General features: G+C 38.5%; 2 protein-coding genes across 2 annotated transcripts; one reads left to right on the top strand and one right to left on the bottom strand.

Annotated features, from left to right (window-relative positions):
- Window positions 1-8,896: 8,896 nt before the first annotated feature.
- Window positions 8,897-12,349, bottom strand: LOC116918632. The gene is made up of 7 exons (XM_032924364.2): window positions 12,346-12,349; window positions 11,133-11,529; window positions 10,891-11,035; window positions 10,140-10,826; window positions 9,937-10,044; window positions 9,291-9,873; window positions 8,897-9,220 (listed from the first exon to the last, which is right to left on the bottom strand). The coding sequence occupies exons 1-4, from the start codon at window positions 12,347-12,349 to the stop codon at window positions 10,395-10,397; spliced, it is 978 nt and encodes a 325-aa protein (XP_032780255.2). The 3' UTR covers window positions 8,897-9,220; window positions 9,291-9,873; window positions 9,937-10,044; window positions 10,140-10,394.
- Window positions 12,350-14,819: 2,470 nt separating this feature from the next.
- On the top strand, window positions 14,820-15,224 carry LOC123470685. The gene has a single exon (XM_045171237.1). The coding sequence runs from the start codon at window positions 14,820-14,822 to the stop codon at window positions 15,222-15,224; it is 405 nt and encodes a 134-aa protein (XP_045027172.1).
- Window positions 15,225-18,878: the final 3,654 nt, after the last annotated feature.

The following is an 18,878-nucleotide window of genomic DNA, read 5'->3' as shown; positions in this document are numbered from 1 at the left end:
GAGTATATCCATAGAGCGCAAAAACTATAAAAAAAAGTATTGTCTCAAGTTTTTTGTTTATGAATATTTTTTCATAATTTTTACAGAAATAGGTAGCTTTTGATGAGGGCTATCGATATCTGTAAAATTTATTTAATTTGGACTCATAGTTTTTCCGCAAAAAATTATTGAAGTTTTACATATATCAGGGAGGTGGGGGTTACCCGATACCCGTGAAACCGTACCGACCAAAGCAAAATATTGTAAATCGGTTTACTACCCTAGTAAAATTTTTTAATGCGATAATTTTGCACAAATAGATTGATCTAATCAAGAGCTATCCATTCCTGTAATTTTTCAAATATAGAGCTTATGGTTTACCGATTATAATTCATTTAGTTCACGATCCGTCAAACGACACCGACAAAAATATCCAATCGGTTTACTACTCGGTTAGGTATTTTTTAAGTAAAAAGTTTACGGAAGTAGATAGCCCCCATCATCGGCTATCCATTTCTGTAAAATTTGTTTATTTAGACCTAATATGGTTACCTATAAAGCTATTTTAATTTTGTGTACTGGGATAGAGGGATTACCCGAGACACGTTAAACCGCACCGACCTACCTACCTGAAAAATAGCTGATCGGTCATTACTCGGGTACGTGCTTATCAAGCGGTTTTCTTTCGTTTAAAATACCCACTTTAAAAGACATGGCCCAGCCTTAACTTAAAATGTGTGTGCAAGTGAAGGAAAATAAATAAAACTATGATGTATTGCAAAAAACAAGTCAAATAGAAATAGGGTACACAGTAATGATATCGGGTTTTGAAACCGGTTCCACTACCCGAATGCCCATGAGTGGAAATTCACAATTATTATAGTAATTTTAATGAAATTATACCATTGATTAATTAAGTAATATTCTAATAAATGAAAACAAAATTATAAGGTTAAAAGGCATTGTATTACGGAAAGGAAACAGAAAGAAAAATAAACAATAATCATAAATAATAACAAACACAAAACAAAAAAATAACTGCTCGTGGGTTTTGTGTTTTTGCCTGACATGGTTCAGGTCCCTGAACGAGATGGAGTTGCAACTGAATGCGAAAGGCAAGTTGCGCTAGTATAGCGAATTGAGCTGCCTATCTCTTGCTGCAAATTGAGGCCAGGGACCTGAACCCTATCAGGAGTTGTCGCCATGTTTTGCCTGACAGCGTTCAGGTCCCTGAACGAGATGGAGTTGAGATTTTCCTGACTATAGAGCAGTAAAACATCCTGCGTTGCGCATTTTCCACAAATGCGAAAATCTCATTTGTGTCCAAGTTGGTCTGCTGCGGCTGCAGCGTCTTATGGAGAAACCATCTTCTTCACGTTAAAAATTAAGTTTTCATAACTATAATTTAGATTTCCCCCTTTTCTTCCTAGCAGTGGGTACCCTATTCATCTTTTCATTTCCCAATATTTTTTTCTAGCTCCAGTTCTATCTACTTTATTTTTATTTTATTTTTGTTTGTAAGTTGCTCGTCTCTTTTTGCCGAAGAATTTCGTTTGCTGCCAGAAATTCGTCTGCTACAAGGGGATGAACAACAAACCATTCACAAACAATAGCTAAATAAAAATAAACCAGATAGAACTAGGACTAGAAAAAAAATTGGGAAATGAAAAAATATCTTTTTATTCAATATCTTTTTCATTTTTAATCGCTAATTTAACCCAAATATTTCAAAATAACAAAGAAAATGTTAATGTTCAATAAGAAATTTAAAAAACCAAAGTGGAAATAGTTGTATAAAAGCAAATAAAATATGACAAATTTAAAGGGGGAAGTAAAATTTACCTGTAAGTCATCAGAAAAGAGTTAGGAAAAAGGTAGAAACCAAAAATTGAGAGTGAAGCATATCACGAAAAATACACGCAGAAAAATATATAAAGTAGAAGTACAGTGGAAATCAGTAAAAACAATGTGAGTCTCAGTAAGAATATAGTGGCATTAATGCCCAATGTAGTGAAACAGCAATTACTATAGTAAAACAGCAGTTTGTGTCAGTAAATATACAGTGAACACTACTGAAAACAAAGTGTGTCCAAGTAAACTTGTAGTTGTCACTGGTGGAACAGTAGTGTGTGTTAGTAATACTGATATTGAAACAAAGAAAAAAATACGCCCCCTTAGTGTTACTTTTATTTTACTGCGTTCACTACAGTAAAATGATAGTTTACTTGGCTACATTATCATTTTATTGTAGTGCAATATAGACCAAGATCGGATGCTGAGTTGCCAAGGCTGAATTCCGACCTGCGGTATTTGTCCTCTCGGGCCCTATAGGAGGGAAATGAATAGTAATATATTTAATTAAGTTGTAGTTAGTTAAATTACAAAATCTTTTGGAATCGTGTACTATACCTCTGTACTGATATAATACAAAAAATTTTATCTCCAAAAAAGCTGTTATTTTTCCAGGAAACTTTTTGAAAGGTACTTGTTTACAATGTACCGTAGCAGACGTAAAGTGATTGACTGTGACTAGTGACTGTAGTGTCAAACTGTTTTCGTTTTTTATGTCATGAGTAGTGTAGGGGCCGTTCACATACTACGTAGTGGGCTTAGGGGGGAGGGGGTCAGACAAATTACTTCAAAATACTACGGGGGAGGGGGGAGCCCGGGGATTTGATACGTAGTAGAAACAAATTTTCAAAAATTTTCCAATTTAAAAAAAAAATTGTTTTTCCTTAGCTGGCAACGCTATCGTTGTTTATTTTTGGCGAAAGCTCCTGATGAGCAGTCGACTGTTATGGTATTTTGAAATTCGTTTGTAAGAATGCTTACTTTTTTAATACAGAAATAATTGAGTTTCGAAATATATATAGGCCTATATTTTTTAGGGGGGTCGAGCGAACTACTACGTAATTTCAAGGGGGGAGTCAGCCCGAACACTTCAATCTACTACAAGGGGGAGGGAGGGGGTAAAAATCCGCCAAAATCCCACTACGTAGTATGTGAACGGCCCCGTAGTTTGTGATGTCGGTAATGAGTTATTTGACACAATTAGTCTTTTTAAGTTATCTGATTATGCTAAAGGACTTATTCATAAGGAAAAAGAAATTTACTTAGAAAAACGTCTGCTTCTTGTTCTACAGTTGTAATACGGGGAGGGGGGGTGTTGTGGAAAGGTAAACAAGTATCTTTCAAAAAGTTTCCTGGAAAAATAACAGCTTTTTTGGAGATAAAATTTTTTGTATTATATCAGCACAGAGGTATAGTACACGATTCCAAAAGATTTTGTAATAAAACTAACTATAACTTAATTAAATATATTATTTTTCATTTCCCTCCTATAGGGCCCGAGAGGACAAATACCGCAGGTCGGAATTCAGCCTTGGCAACTCAGCATCCGATCTTGGTCTATAGTATTTTTTTACCTGGGATAGTGAAACAGTAGTGTGTGTTAGTAATACTGATATTGAAACAAAGAAAAAAATACGCCCACTTAGTGTTACTTTTATTTTACAGCGTTCACTATAGTAAAATGATAGTTTACTTGGCTACATTATAATTTTATTGTAGTGCAATGCAGTACTTTTTTACCTGGGATTGTTGCACACCAAAAATTCAATAAATGCTTTATGGGCGCTGTTCACATCATGCTTACATTACAAGCAAAATATTATTATAAGGGTTATTGAGGCATGATTACTTAATACATTACTAACCTTAAATGGCTTAACAACTTTACCCCGTACATCTAGCTTGCTTTGATTTGTCTCACCAATCTTCGTTGAATGCTTTGTATGCAAGTGTTTTGACATGGTGCCAGTGCCACTAACAACAAAACTGCTAGAACAGTACCTAAATTTGCTTGAGTTAGGTGCTATCTCATCAAAATTCAACCAAACCCATGACTTCCTCTTTTTTCCTTTTCCTACAGATGGACTCTCAGCTTCTTCAGTCGTAACAGATTCAGATGTTGAAATACCTATTATTAAGTTTGTTAGTTGCTTAACATTGAAACACAGATTTTGAAAGTAACTTACGTCTAGGAGTGCATGATGCTGTGCTTGATTCGTTTACATTTTTTTTCCCTCACTAACATATAATTCAATTGTGTCACTAACAAAACTATTGTTTGACAGAATTGACAAGGCCGAAATATACCTTTTCCGACCAGAATACTGCCGTTCTTCTTTCGACATTTGACTTGCTGAATCATTTTTAAAAACCACAAGTCTAAATGGTAATTCAAAATCTTGTTTTTAACGAGTGTAAAGAGTGTAAGTAGTTTGCCTAACTCTGACTAAAGGACGGGACTCTTTCCCTATCTCGCCTGGTTAAAGGGTGTCGGGTGGGCTATTTTCATGAAAAAATAAAAAAATAAATGCAGCTTCAAAAGGAAATTGTAACCATATATTTTTTTCGTTATAAAACGAATCATTTAAGAAGATATAGCGATTTAAATTTTGGTAGGAGGGGGAATTGGGCGGGCCGCCGGTGCCATCTATCAACCAAAAATCGCAAGTTCTTGCTGATTGACAACTGAACTCGAAATTGTCGGGTGCCATCTATCAACTAAAATCGCATGATCTTGCTGATTGACAACTGAACTTGTAATTGTAGAAAGAAAACCAACAATGAGCTGTGATTTTTGGTTCCCAGATGGCACCGGCGGCCCGCCCAATTTCCCGATTGTCTGATACAAAATAATTAATATCTCTTAAAGGGTTAATTTTCAATATAGGGACATTTGGTAAGTCAATAATAATTTTTTAAAACTGAATTTAATAAAAAATAAAAAAAATTACATGGGTTACATAGGAAATGTCGAAGAGGTCCGTCCTTTAGTTAGAGTAGTCCATGTCTGTACTCGAAATCTCGAATAGATATATCGCAACAAGGTATCTGAGACGGCATCTTAACGTGCAGACGATAAATACGCCAAAGCTAAAGGATAGGGCCTTCCAAAGAATCGATTCTTTTCCGGTCTTTTAACGATTCAATACTTCACCATCTAGCCAACACATACTTCACATTTAATCCGTAAACAGTTTACGTGTTACTACGTATTATTACTATAAAATATATAATACGTATTATTCCTATATATTACGTCCTATATATTATATATATCCCTATATATTTATATCCTATATATCCTATATACTACGTATAATATGTATTAATAACTTAACGTTATCCGTAAAAATATAAATATGGAGTAGACAAATTTACAGAAATGGATAGCTCTCATCAAGACGTATCCATTTCTGTTAAATTATCGCTTTAAAAGGATCTGCTTGAGTAGTAAACCGATTGGCTATTTTTTGTGTAGGTCGGTGTGGTTTGACGGGTCTCAGGGAATTTCCTGCCCCAATAAAAGTCATAATCGGAAAAACAATTAGTTAAAATAAAAAAAAATTGACGAAATGGATAGCTCTTGATAATTTCTATCCATTTCTGTATAAATATTGCTTTAAAAGAAATTACTCAAATGGTAAACTGGTTAGCCATTTTTAGGGCAGGTCGGTGCGGTTTAACGGGTAGTGGGTAATCCCCCCTTCCCAGTCATATATGAAATTAAAATATTTATTATCGGGGAAACTACAAGCCCGAAATTAATAAATTTTACAGAAATGGATAGCTCTTGGTGAAAGCTATCCAATTCTGTAAAAGCCATGAAAAATATTCATAAAGAAAAAAGTTTGAAAAAGAATAAAATGTTTTACTTACATCTATTAGGTCCAGTATATCTATAGTGCGCAAAAACTAAAAAAAAAATCTTGTCTTAAACTTTTTTGTTTATGAATCTTTTTTCATAACTTTTTTATCTCGAAAAAAAATTGAAAACCCGCCTGCCCTCTCGGTCAAGGGAAACCAGCATACGACCTTCGAAGGAACTTTTGTCCTATTCGTTCAGCGCGCCAAGCGGATGAGTGACTTATGACTTATCCACTTATCACACCAGCAGCCAAATGCTGAGAAATTTTTCGTCTGCTTTGAAGTTCAGAAGCTGTTCTCCGATTGGTTTCTTTCGCCATTGAATGTCCTCGTGTGATTGGTTCTTCTCCAAGAGGTACCCAACACATCCGCATGGCGCGCTGAACGAAGGAGACAAAAGTTCCTTTGAAGGTCGTATGCTGGTTTCCCTTGGCCGAGAGGGCAGGCGCTTACCGTTAATAAACCAGGGTTCTTAGACCATGGTTAAATTAAGTTTAATCTTGGGCTATTCGACATCTTTTTTCGCATTTGATTTTATCGCTCAACGCAGCATTCGACGGCCGATTCTGTCTGCTATGAATGTATTTTGCTATTGTGCGAAATATGAATAAATTTAAAAGTTTCGCTGAAAAAGTAAGTGTTTCGTTTCACGTTATTCATCATTTGTTTTTTTGTGTTAGTGTAAAACTATGTCGTGTTCCGACTATGGAAATGGACTTGTATCTAAAATAGGCCCTTCACCAAGGGCCTTTGGTGAAGGGCCTCCAAGTGGTTTTGATAACTTTTGGCATGGTCTATAAACTAGAGGTCTACGAACTGTCGTCTGCTCGTAATTTTGTCTGCTATTTTTTGAAACTAAAATCCGGGCATCCACTAGAGGTGCTGACTACCCGGATCAGTCATAACATTTCATGGTTAAGCAGTAACAAAAATGGATAACTGTGGGAAAATTATAAAGTTTCATAGTTTTTAATTTGAAGAAAATAAGTGTCTCGTTTTAAATTATTTTCAGGAGAATTAATTTTTTTAGAATGAACTTCTTTAGTTCATAGTGTATCATTTTTAAATAATAAGTTTCTAGTTTTTAATTATTTTCTGATAAGTCAACAAGTTAACTTGATGGCAACATCGACGACCAAGAGAGGATGCATATTAGGGCGTTCCATTCCTGACATATTTTTTTATTTCACGGTTGCGTTGGTGGATCGGGGTTCAATTATGTGGGAAAACTACGTGTTTTTTTTTTTTTTACAAAAAAAATAAATATTCTGGGGTAACGCCGCGGGAAAAAGCGTGAAAACCCGTAGTTTTTCTTATTTTTTTGCCCGTTGCAAGCAAACCGTACTCAAGAAAATAATTATTTTTGGGAAATCAAAGCGAGTTGTATGAACTACCGTCCCTAAAAAAATCGTCCGTTTAAGTTTAAGTTTAGAGGTTACGCGTGAAAGAAATGCACGAATATTTTAGAAGAAAACGGGAATTTTTAAATAAATTGCGAATTTCAGCCAAACTATAACCGGTATCGCTACCATATTTTTACCCATGCTAGTTGTTTATACTAGTGATAACTACTTAAAAAATGAAAGCAATCGAGATAAAATTAGGGGTCCCGCGATCTATATATAGCACATCATGCAACGTCTAATTAAGTTTCTTGATGTCTTGTTTTGATCAGTTGAAGACATATACGTGACACAGACACATACTGAAGTTACCCGTGTTCTTATTTCCCACAAGGCAATGTCACCCCACTCGAGGGCGGCAAGGCCCCTCTTTCCTTTCTTCAGAACCTTTTCAGCGTGTTTAGTGTCTCTTCTAGCGATTCACACAAGCACCAACGTGCTCTTGATTCGCTTGTTTTTCGTGGTGGTTCAAGCAGAGGTAATACTTTGTCAATTAACTATCTTGACTTGGCCTCGCCAATGGCTAGTGTTGGTGGTCGTGCCGACCGAGATGACCGTGATATTCGTGGATCCCGTGCCAACCGAGATGACCAGGACAGTCATTCCCATCCTTCTCGTCGTACTTCTCCGTCTCCGTCTACCAGTAGGAAACGTTCTCGTTCAAAGTCCGGATCTTCTTCGGTACTATTGGCATCTCGTGTTCGTAAGGAGACCACGTCTGACGGCGAATCTGCCAACGTCTGCATGGTGAAGAGGTCTAATGTCCATGAGCTGCGCGGTTGGATGAAAAATTGCATGGATTCAAAATCCGAAAATTTTACTCTCCGCTGCTCATACAAACAATCTTTTGAAGGGAATTTTGAATCGATGCTTCCCGAGTTAGATCCGGCGTTGGTCCGCAAGTGGCTTCGTAATATTGGCGATACTTCTGATAACCCAAAGATTAAAGATTTCTGGGAAAAGAATCTTTTCTTTATTCAGCGGAAATTAAAAGATGTTTTTGAACCGCTTATTTACCTGTTGTGTTCGGTTCCGGAGGGTCATGACGCCGAGTTGTGCATCAGAACGGTCACTCGCTTATTGGGCCATGTTTTTCCCACATCACCAAAATACGTCGTTCAAACGTTATTCGCCACGTGGCCCCAAAGTTTTCCAATACGTTGGTTGATCCTTTATTGTTCTCTACACGAGACCATCGTTATCTCTCTCGGTAAAAAATTTATTTCGGCAATGGATAAAGAGGTCGACATTGATGCTAAAATGAACAAGATTGGGCGCCTGGGCGGCCATCATTCTAGCCGTAGAGGCAACGCTTTCTCGCGCAAAGGCGATTGTCATTCCGGTGGTGGTACCAGCAATCATCCCAAGCCCAATTGGAACTGGGGGAAAGCCACAGCAGCAGCAACAGCGTGGGAAACAACAAAACGGCTATCTTTCCAATCCTTCTACCGGCAAGTATGTAGACCGTTCTTTTTCCATTCATAATGTGTGTTCCCGCGTTGGAGGTCGCCTCTCCTTATTTTATATCCAATGGGAATCACTCACGGACAACCCTTGGGTCTTGAATGGAAAGAGTTATTGGAAGGTTAAGAGAAACTTACAAGATTACAAAAGATGTTGTTCAAATTTAATTACTTCGCAAAGGAGAATTAAAGATAGGTTTTTTTGATAAAATAGTTTTTGTTTGTTGTTGTCTGACTAATGCAAACCCAAGTGTAGTTCCATCGCATTGACTTTGCCGTGTTGCTTATAATAAATATTGGTCAACATAATTCTGTTTTTTCTTTATTGATAATTTAACACACGCATTGCTTTTCTTACCCTACCGAAGCGGCTTACATTACTGAGAACATTTGGAGTAATATCAGAGACTTAATCAGGAACAGAACACACATTAGGACGAATTGATTGACTTAGATTGACAACATCACTTTCTGTTTTCCCATTTTCAATACTCTTCTTTGGTCGTCCTCTTTTCCTACAAGGGTTCGGCATTACCATTGCTTGTGGTGGGACATTTGCGTCATTACACTTTGCTTTGGATTTCAATTGTTTCTTTCTTGAAGTGTTATCAGGAACTTTAGATATGTAACATGATGGAGATTCACATTCATTCATCGTGTCTGTGGAAGTAAATTGTTAATTGTAGGCTAATGTAATAAAACAACAGCAATTATTATTTTTTTAACATACCGTTCACTCGTTGAGGTTGATTTAAGTTGATATCTGATATTTCAACTACTTCGACTGCATTCATTGATTCAAAATTTTCAACAACAACCACTACATCTCCAAAACTATTTGGCTCAACCAACTCAACGGAATTTGCACCAACTAGCTGATTGTTTCTTCCACTTTTTCTTTTCCTTGCAGCAGTTTCTTTTTTACAGAATGTGCACAACCAACTTTCAGTTATTCTCTTTGATCCGGTACAGGTCTTGTGGAATTCGTGAATAACACAGAATGTACTTGCACACATTACTGTTTCTTCATTTTTTACTGGATCTTGACAATAACAAATAAATTGGTTTAACTTATCACTGAGCGCGTTTTGTTGACGTGAAGTTGATGTTTGAGGAACTGCCTTCACGGACGTATATCGTTTTGCGACGAGTTCAGGGAGAATGAAGTTAACAAAGTAAAGTTTGCCTTTAGATACCATCATTGCAATTACATCTTCATTCCTTTGTACTGAAACGTATTCGATATCCTTGTTTCCGTTAAATACAACAAAAAGTGCAAGAGACAGCTCTGTTACAAAAAGCTGTAATTGAACCTGAGAATGAAATATTAATCTTACATTAAAAAACGTATCTAATATTTGAAAATTGTGTTATACCTGAGAGTAATACTCATGATTTGTATCTAGGCGCAGTTCATTGGTACTTTCATCAAACAATAAGCAGAAACCTTTATTCTTCTTGGCGTACTCCTTGATTTTTTGTCCCTTTAATAGAAATGGACATTTAACTTCTACTACAGCTCGGACATGACAGCTGCAGGTGAATATTCTATCTGGAGACGCAGCAAGATAGGGATTACTTTTTAATATAATCAAACCCACAGGTTCGCATTGAAAGTTGTTGTGTGTCTTCGTAGCAATAATTGTACTTCCCAGTAGAGAAACAGCTTTTGGCTCATTTCGTTGACCATATCTATACAAAATAAAGAAATTCAAAACTATATGTAATATCATTGTAAATTATTCGGTTCCTTGTGTAGGTGTTTCCGTTAAATGTAACCAGTTCAGGATAACACATTTCTAAAAGAAACTGTAGTTCACCACCAATAACTTCTCTATGGATCTCTTTTTCGGATACGGTGTATCTTGGTTCCCGTTATCCTGCCACTTCGCTGTTGTTCCCATTCTTCACATTCACTTTGATTCCTAGTAACAATCTCGACTGAACGCTGTTCTTCGGTAGTAGTTTGTATTTCTGTAACTAGTCTTTCACACTCTTCGTTTACTTCCATCTCATTTTTATCTTCTAATTGAGGATTGTACATTTCACTCAGTACCTTCGGTAAGATATTTGTTTCAGCTGGTGGCTGAAATGAATCTGCATACTCAAGTACACATGACAGCACAACAGGCAACTGTTTTAGTTTTGCGAGAGCTTCATTTGTACGTTGCAATTCTTCATTAGTAACCTCGGGAATATCACTAACTAAAACCTCTTTCTTTCTATGACTGTGTACATTTAAATCAGAAATTTTCCCAATTGTTACCTTAAGTGACAAAAATAACATGTGGGTATGAATTAAATAAATATATAGTTGTCTCAATATTTACTGGTCCTTTCCCAGGCTTGTTCCAAGAACATGGTAATGATGTGACCGGTATCCCAACACTATCATCAGCAATGGTTGAGGCATCTTTTTTGGCTGATACTGCCAATTGTAATAGGGCACTAACATGGATACACACACTCCCCAGCCTGTGAATTGCATTTTTTTTGGTAGTTCCAAAAATAACAAACACAAAAGATTAGTACACAAATTTACTGACGTAATAACAAATATGTACAAACCTACCCAGCAGCACAATCACAAAAAGCACGAAGAACTTTTCCAGTTGGGTGAAGAGCAACCCAAGGCCTTGCAGGTTTATTTGAAAGGGACTGTGAATGAGTGACATGGGTGCGTATTATCAGAACACCACTAGAAAGTGGAAACACTAGCAATTTGTCAGTAAAAGTGTTTGTTAGATACTGTTCCGAATGAAGATTTTTATGTGCCTCGTGTTTTTCACTCTCAGTAACATCGCGTTCATAAACCAGATAGAGAATCAAATGATATTTCTCTATGGGGGGAATAAACTTAGATGAAGATTTACCACTTTTATATAACTGTAGAGGGATAACAAGGGGATCGTGACACTTCAGGAACTCTAGTGTTTTGTAATAAACATCGCGATCCTCTAACGAAAGCACTTACTCTGACAACTTAAACTTGAAAACGGACATCTCTTTCTTTTGATACACCAGCAGACTGCAGTAAAAGACAAACAACTGCTAAGTTCATGGGCTCAATCTAGCCAAGTCTGCAGCATGTTTCGGCTATCCCCCGCCACGGTGCGCACTAGTCGACTAGCCGCACGACTTTTGGCTAAGTGGATACGAAGCAAGTCGAAAGTGGTCTATATAAGACAATTATTGTAAGACACGGAATGCCCAAATCAATTGTTTCTGATCGTGGAACGAATTTCACTTCAAAATTAATCCGTTATTTTCGTAAGAAATTGAAAATTGATCAAAGGCTCACCACGGCCTTCAATCCCGATAGTAATGGCGAGACCGAGAGATTTAGTCGTACACTTTCCGCTATGTTAAGAAAAGAATAAAAAGATGGAGAACATTCCAATTGGGAAGATATGTTAGACGATGTTTTATTTGCTTATCGTAGTTCAGTTCACTCTTCGACACTTGAAACCCCTTATTATTTAGTCTATGGTAGAGACCCTAATATTCCCATTAACGAATTTCTAGATGCTTCCCCTCAAACTTTTAAATCCGTATCCGATTATGTAGGAAATTTAGCTGATCGTTTACGTTATAGTTTCCAACGAGTCCATGAAGAAAGCAAGAAAGCACGGAATCGTCAGCGTGAACAATACAATAAACGTGCAAAGGAAAGAAAATATGTTGTAGGAGATAGAGTGTTATTAGATATTCGCGCAGTTAAGGACGAGGATAGTAGGAAGTTCACTTCAAAATATAAAGGCCATTATAGGATTGTAAAAGCGTACCCATGTAAATCATTTAAAACCCTTTACGAGACAATGCTTTGGAAGACTGAAGATTGTCCATCTATTAAAAATCCTTGTGATTTTGAAAATCGATTCCGCAAATCGACTGCAACTCAAACAACGGATTTTCTCAAAACGACATTGCTATTGAAAATCACTATCAAGAAGAGGCAATAGTGAGCGATAGCTTCAATATTAAGGCCGGGAGAATGCAGAGCTGGTGATTTGAGAACTGCAATACCGGATATATAGTGATAGGTGTTTGGGGCCAACAACTTTATAAGGTTTAAGCACTCGGAAACCACATTGAGCAACTGCCTTGGACGGTGTCCTGTGGTGGAATGGTTATTCATACTAATCCTTGTTGTTTTTGTTTGTGCCATTGTTTTTATTGCCCTCCAAAAGCCCTCCCTTAACATCTATTAAGTAACAACGAAATTGTCGGTAACAGAAATGCCACCACGCCGTCAACTCACTGATGCCGAAAGGGAGGAAAAAATAGGAAGCAAAGAGAAAAAGATCCAGAGGCTAGAGAAAAACGTTTACAAGGCAATAGAGCCACGGCACAAGATGTGCGCGATGAGAAAAATTGCGTCTTGATCAAGAAGTTCAACGTCAAATCCAAGATGAAGTAGACAGGCGAGCACGTCTAGACGTAGAGGCGCAAAGACATAAAGAAAATTGAGCTCAAGAGCCAGACGAAATACAACAAGCTAGGCTAGAAGAGCAAGCATTGCTGCAGTAAGCTCAGCGTGAAGAGGAAAATGAGGAAGAAAGACGTGCAAGGCTAAGAGATCAAGCAACACGGCAGCAAGCTGTACGCAACGCAGAAACCGCTTATGAGAGGGGAGTAAGGATGATCGAGGATAACTTGCAACATCAAGTACGACGTGATCAAGAGACAGAAGAAGTCAGAGCCTCCCGCTTAATGGTAGATGAAATGCGCCATCAAGTCGTACGTGCCAAGGGACGGTAGAAGAGAGGATTTCGCGCGCAATGGTGAATAGACTTGTGAATAGAGAGCGTCACCAAATGCTTTTCGCAAACGAAACACACGAAGAGGCTGAAGTACCCAGTGTTGTCAAAATCTATCTATTGCGATTTAAATCACAAATGGTTTAAATCGAGATTTAAATCATTTTTTCATGATTTTTATTTTTATTTAAATCATTCTTAAATTTTGCGATTTTTGATTTGATTTATGCGAAAATAAATCATTTTAAAAAATCAAAATCACCTTTTTTTATAAATTTTAATACAGATTACAGAATCTTCACAATTCTTTCTAAAATATAACAATCATTGTGGGAATCGTGCCTGATACTTTAAGTTTTGTACTGATTTTGTAGGGAGGATGGGACCAATGAAACGCGGGATCAATTGAAACAAAAATCTAGCCCTTGGCGTTAAAATTTTGAAAAATGAGTTAAGGAATAGATAATTTTCTACACAATTACATACTTTTTTGCTGAATTAAATCAGTACTTTAGTCTGGGGGACCAAAAATACATGAAGTGTTTTATTTGAACCTATTCTACCCTACACTCATTTTTCCCGTGCTATCAATCAATTACAAAAAAAAAAAAATACAAAAAATAATTACGAGTTTGTGGATGAAAATGACGAAGAGATTTCCTATTGCTTTGCTAAAAAACATATTGTTATATTAAAGCAAAAAAAGTTGAAGTGATTTTGATTTTGATTTCGAAATCGATTTAAATCGCGATTTAAATAAATTTTTTCTTGATTTTGATTTATGATTTATATTGCGATTTATATCAATTCTAGAAAATGATTTAGAAAATGCTAGCGAACAGAGGTATCCGTGGCCATCTCTTCATCCCAGTAAGAGGGAGGCCATTCGTTCAGATTAACACACAACAGCCCATGTGCGACCCAATGACTTACTCCTTGCTCTTCCCAACGGTGACGGTGGATGGCACGTAAACATGCCTTATACCACCACTACACAACGTGAAAGAGAGAAAGCAGCAGCACGGGCAATGGATGTGGATAAAGAGGAAGAGATCGATCTCGCAAGACTTAATGAGATCTTGCGGTTGAAAAATCCACCAGTAGAAGACTTAGCTGGTGGTGAAGAGCTGGTGGAAGAACCAGAACCGAAACCAGAGGGGCAAATGGATGACCACGAAAACGATCCCCATCGATTGAATCATGGCGAAGGAAGACGAAAAAAGGTCACGCTGTGTGAATTTTACAGCTTTCTCATGTCAATTTGGGGTTATTTCAACAACGTCTTGGCCGGCGGATCACTCACTCAGCAATGGACGGTCGATTCTCACGCCAAGATTGAAGCAAACCACGTCAAGTACATCCACGGACATCAGGCAGAACTTCACGTGGCTCAATACGACGGTCTTTTGGACTACTTGCATAATCGCGCTTAACGAGAAAACTTTACGGGGTGATCGTATTACGTCCTTCCATCGAGTTTCATCGGAAGCCCAAAGGCAATGAAGCAAGCGTACCAAGATGCTATGGCCATCTGCAGTAAATTCGGCAATCCAGTATTCTTCCTGACTTTCACGGCGGTGGCGGCCAACATTCCCAGCCATCTATCGGCACCAGATCGGCCCGATATAATCGCAAGAGTCTTCCAGCAAAAAAAGATTGAGTTGGTCAACGACATTGAAAAGCGTCAGATGCTGGGATTTGCGACTGCACGGATACACGTCATTGAATTTCAAAAGCGCGGATTGCCCCACTGTCACATGCTCATTTGCATCGACGAGCGTGACGCCCCCGCTACAGTGGAAGATGTGGATGCAACCATATGCGCGGAAATTCCCGATAGAATAACGCATCTGAGACTTCATAAGAGCGTTATGGCCCACATGATTCACGGTCCGTGTGGGTAAAAAAAAAATCCTCTTGCATGGACGGCGATAAGTGCTCAAAGGCTTTCCCGAAGCAACATAGCCAAGAAACCCTCCTCAACGATAACGGCTACCCCACTTACAGACGAAGAGATACGGAAGTTGTACACCGCTTGAAACGAGGACGCACGCATTTCGAAGTGGACAACAGATGGGTCGTTCCTTACAACCCTTGGTTATCCCTCAATTTTGACTCCCACATCAACCTCAAATACTGCGCATCCATCGTCAGCGTCAAGTACATCTTCAAGTACGTCTACAAAGGGTAGGATTGCCTTAAAATGGATCAAAAAGTGGGAACATATCATCTGGTAGTAGGCAAAGAACCACGGGTAGAGTGGGACGAAATCACGTGCCATCTTGATGCACGTTACATCAGCGCACAGGAGGCCTGTTGGCGAATCTTCAAGTTTTCTCTTTCCGACCATTCACATGCCATCTATCACCTAGACGTCCATTTGTTCCGAGAGCAGCCCGTATTTTTCCAACCGGGAAATGAAATGCAAGCCAAAAATGAAATCCATTCAACTTTCAAAGCGGCAGCAATAGCACTAAATTTGCTGGAAGACGACACTGTTTGGGCTAGAGCCATGCAAGAAGCGGCAGCATTCCAAAGCCCTCTTCAGCTGAGACTGCTCTTTGTCGACATTTTTCTCTTCTGCAATCCCTCCGACGCTCTGCATCTGTTTGAAATCAACCTGAACCATCTGATGGAAGACTACATTAGAAGTGGACACGAAGCTAACGTGGCAAAGAACTTGACGTTGAAATGGATTCAGGACAAGCTACGTCTCCACAATCAGACGATGGAAGATCTCTCCTTGCCTGTCTCTGATTTCCATCTTATTTACCAACTGGTCGAAGCTCAGATGGAAGAGAACAACGAAAACCGCCAAAAATAAAAGAGACTGATGGGCGAAATGATGTTGGCTCAACTGGACGACGGGCAACGCGCGGCCCTTGATCAATTCATGGCTGCTGAAAACGATGTCAAAAACTTACACCCGTGGCAGTATTTCCTGGACGGTCCTGGAGGAACGGGAAAGACCTTTCTCTACAACACCCCCCATCACCGTCCTCCTAGGCCAAGGGAACCAAGTCATCGCAGGGGCTTACATGGGGATCGCGTCCACTTTGTTACTGGACGGAACAACTTACCATTTGCAGCTCAAGATTTATCCTCCAATAACGGCAGGCTGGTCGTGGGGCAATATGTATTACTTAGTCCATAATCGTGGCTGTAATTTTCCTTATGGCCCAAGCAGCCGAGGTGCCCGTAATGGCAACTAGTGCCACCTTCCTAGCTGAATAATTTTATGAAACGGTGTGCCGCGTGCGTCAGTTGTTTTTTGTTTTTGTTTTTTTTTCGGTGAAATTTCGCCTGCTTATATGCTAATTTAAAGCGATTTATGAAAAAGAATTGTAGAAATAAATGAAATAGTGATGGATGACTTGAGTAACGATGAAAATGACATGAATGAAGTGGAACCAGAGAGAAAAACGCACTAGAAAGAGGGGGAAATATAACGAAAATGGTAAATGTTTTAGAAGGAATAACCGTAAAACATCTGATTACAATGCAAATCAAAAGAGTTTAGATCACATCGAATTTCTGGTATTGCTTTCTATTGCTATTAATTCTCTGAGTTTCCTAACTGCTTTTTCTGTTGTTTTAGGGCAACCAAATAAGTAGGGTGGTCAATGGAGAAATATTGCTACTCACCTACTTTCCGAACAAAAAAGTTGGGACGTGTGGGTATTGAAACCATTGGGGAATGATGATGATGTTTATTTAAATTTGACATCAATTACATTACAAGAAACACAGCGGAAAAAACAAAAGGGAAAAGGTAACAGACGGAGGGAGGAATCGGGAAAGACTGACTAACTGACTGCCTTGCTGGTCGACTGGTTACTCGACTGACTACTGTTGAAGTTTGTCCGTCTTTTATTCGGCAAAACAGAGAGCCGATTTTAAAGTCAAACGAGATCAGGCGTGTTCAAAAATATAAGGTCGGCGGAAGAAGGCTGACTTTACCGTTATAGTAATAAAAGTAGAAAGTGGGTCATTCGGGGCAACAAATTTGGGGTCAAAACAGGGCAATAAAAGCAACGCGTTAAATTTTACCGTTTGAATTCTGATTTGGTCGGCGGATCGTTACAGTATAAACAATTTGGAAAGAAAACCCAAAACATGGATAAATGTTCAAGACCGCTTCAAGATTTCAAGAATTATTGCTTGATGATAACTCAAAGACTCAAATGTAATTTTTTTTTGTTTAAAACATTTATAGTTATGTTTTTTTACATTCATATTGTTTGTTACAGGTCTCCGGAATGCTAAACAAGTTCCTGAAACTTTTTGAGTAAAGTCATTTTAGGAGTAAAGTATATCAATATCTTGGTTTCAGCAGTTTTATAAGTTGTGTTTAAGCACAGCATTTTATAAATCGAATGTCCCCCTACCTTTAAAATTAAATTTGGCAATTGGGTAGGCTATTTACTCAACTAAGTCGACATATAGGTGTACAATAAAACTTGATAAGTTGATTTACAATTTCGACATTTTATTTTAGGTGATGTTGATAAACATCCTAATACATGTGGGACAGCAAATAAATCTGCTACTGGGAACGACCCACTAACTTCCAGACTACAGATTTCATTGGAATCCACCAATCTGTCAAACTGCAATAACCCAGAATTGCAAGAAATCAGTCAGTAATAACAGCAACGTCATCGAACTCTAGCCTCGTATTATCAGAAACTGGATCGACAGAATGTCTGGTTGGCCAGACTGCGACTATCACCGCGAAGAATGTCGAAGAAAGTTCAATTCAATAATGGAGACGACGAGATCAAAAATCGAAGAAGCCAGCTACAACGCGCAACTGATCAGAAACATCAGTCTCATCATTTCAGACGAAGTCACCATGAAGAACAACCACGCCCTCGACCAACTACCCCCCGGAAATTTTAAACACCTTCAACGTCTCTGGGCTACCTCCGCACCAACTCAAACTGAATATAGCAGCCATTGTCATTCTTCACAAGAACATCGACTCACGAAAGGTACTTTGCAACGGCACGAGGCTCATCATCAAGGCACTCAGCGGTAACTTGATTGTGGGAGAGATCGCGGCAGGCAAACACAAAAGGACACAACGTCTTCCTCCCGCGGATGTCCATGTCTCCCACCGACTCTGATTTGCTCTTCAAACTCAAGAGATTGCAGTTCCCTGTGCTTGTGGCTTTTGCCATGACTATCAACAAGTTGCAGGGAAGACTTTTGAGCGAGTAGGCATCTACCTTCTGGAATATGTCTTCAGCCACGGCCAACTGTGCGTTGCGTTCTCCTGAGCCATATCGAGGGAAGGTGTCAAGAATCAATGCGAAAAAACGGAGAAACAAGGCAAGCTACTTAGAAATCTTCCGAAATCCACGGTGCAAGTGAAAAACAAGGAATTCACTAAAAGCGTTGTCTACAAGGAAGTTCTCCTTGAGTTGCCAGAGTTAGCCTCCAGTAGCCAGAAAAACCGAAAACAAAAAATCACCGACCAAGTGATTAAGACAAAGTGGAACCACCAAACCATCAACCACCAAGAGGAACTAAATTCCGCTTCGGTCTACAGACCA

Source organism: Daphnia magna, linkage group LG3 (genome assembly GCF_020631705.1).
Source record: "Daphnia magna isolate NIES linkage group LG3, ASM2063170v1.1, whole genome shotgun sequence".
In the NCBI taxonomy this organism is placed as follows: Eukaryota; Metazoa; Arthropoda; class Branchiopoda; order Diplostraca; family Daphniidae; genus Daphnia; species Daphnia magna.
Note: the sequence above shows the minus strand (reverse complement) of the source record. Positions and strands in the feature narration are given on the sequence as shown.

Coding starts and splice junctions, on each gene's coding strand:
- LOC116918632 (XM_032924364.2), bottom strand. Junction 11,036..11,132: donor TTTTGTGATTGTGCTGCTGG/GTAGGTTTGTAC, acceptor TGCAATTCACAG/GCTGGGGAGTGTGTGTATCC. Junction 10,827..10,890: donor ACAAGCCTGGGAAAGGACCA/GTAAATATTGAG, acceptor TTGTCACTTAAG/GTAACAATTGGGAAAATTTC.
- LOC123470685 (XM_045171237.1), top strand. CDS start 14,820: ATGAAGCAAGCGTACCAAGATGCTATGGCCATCTGCAGTAAATTCGGC.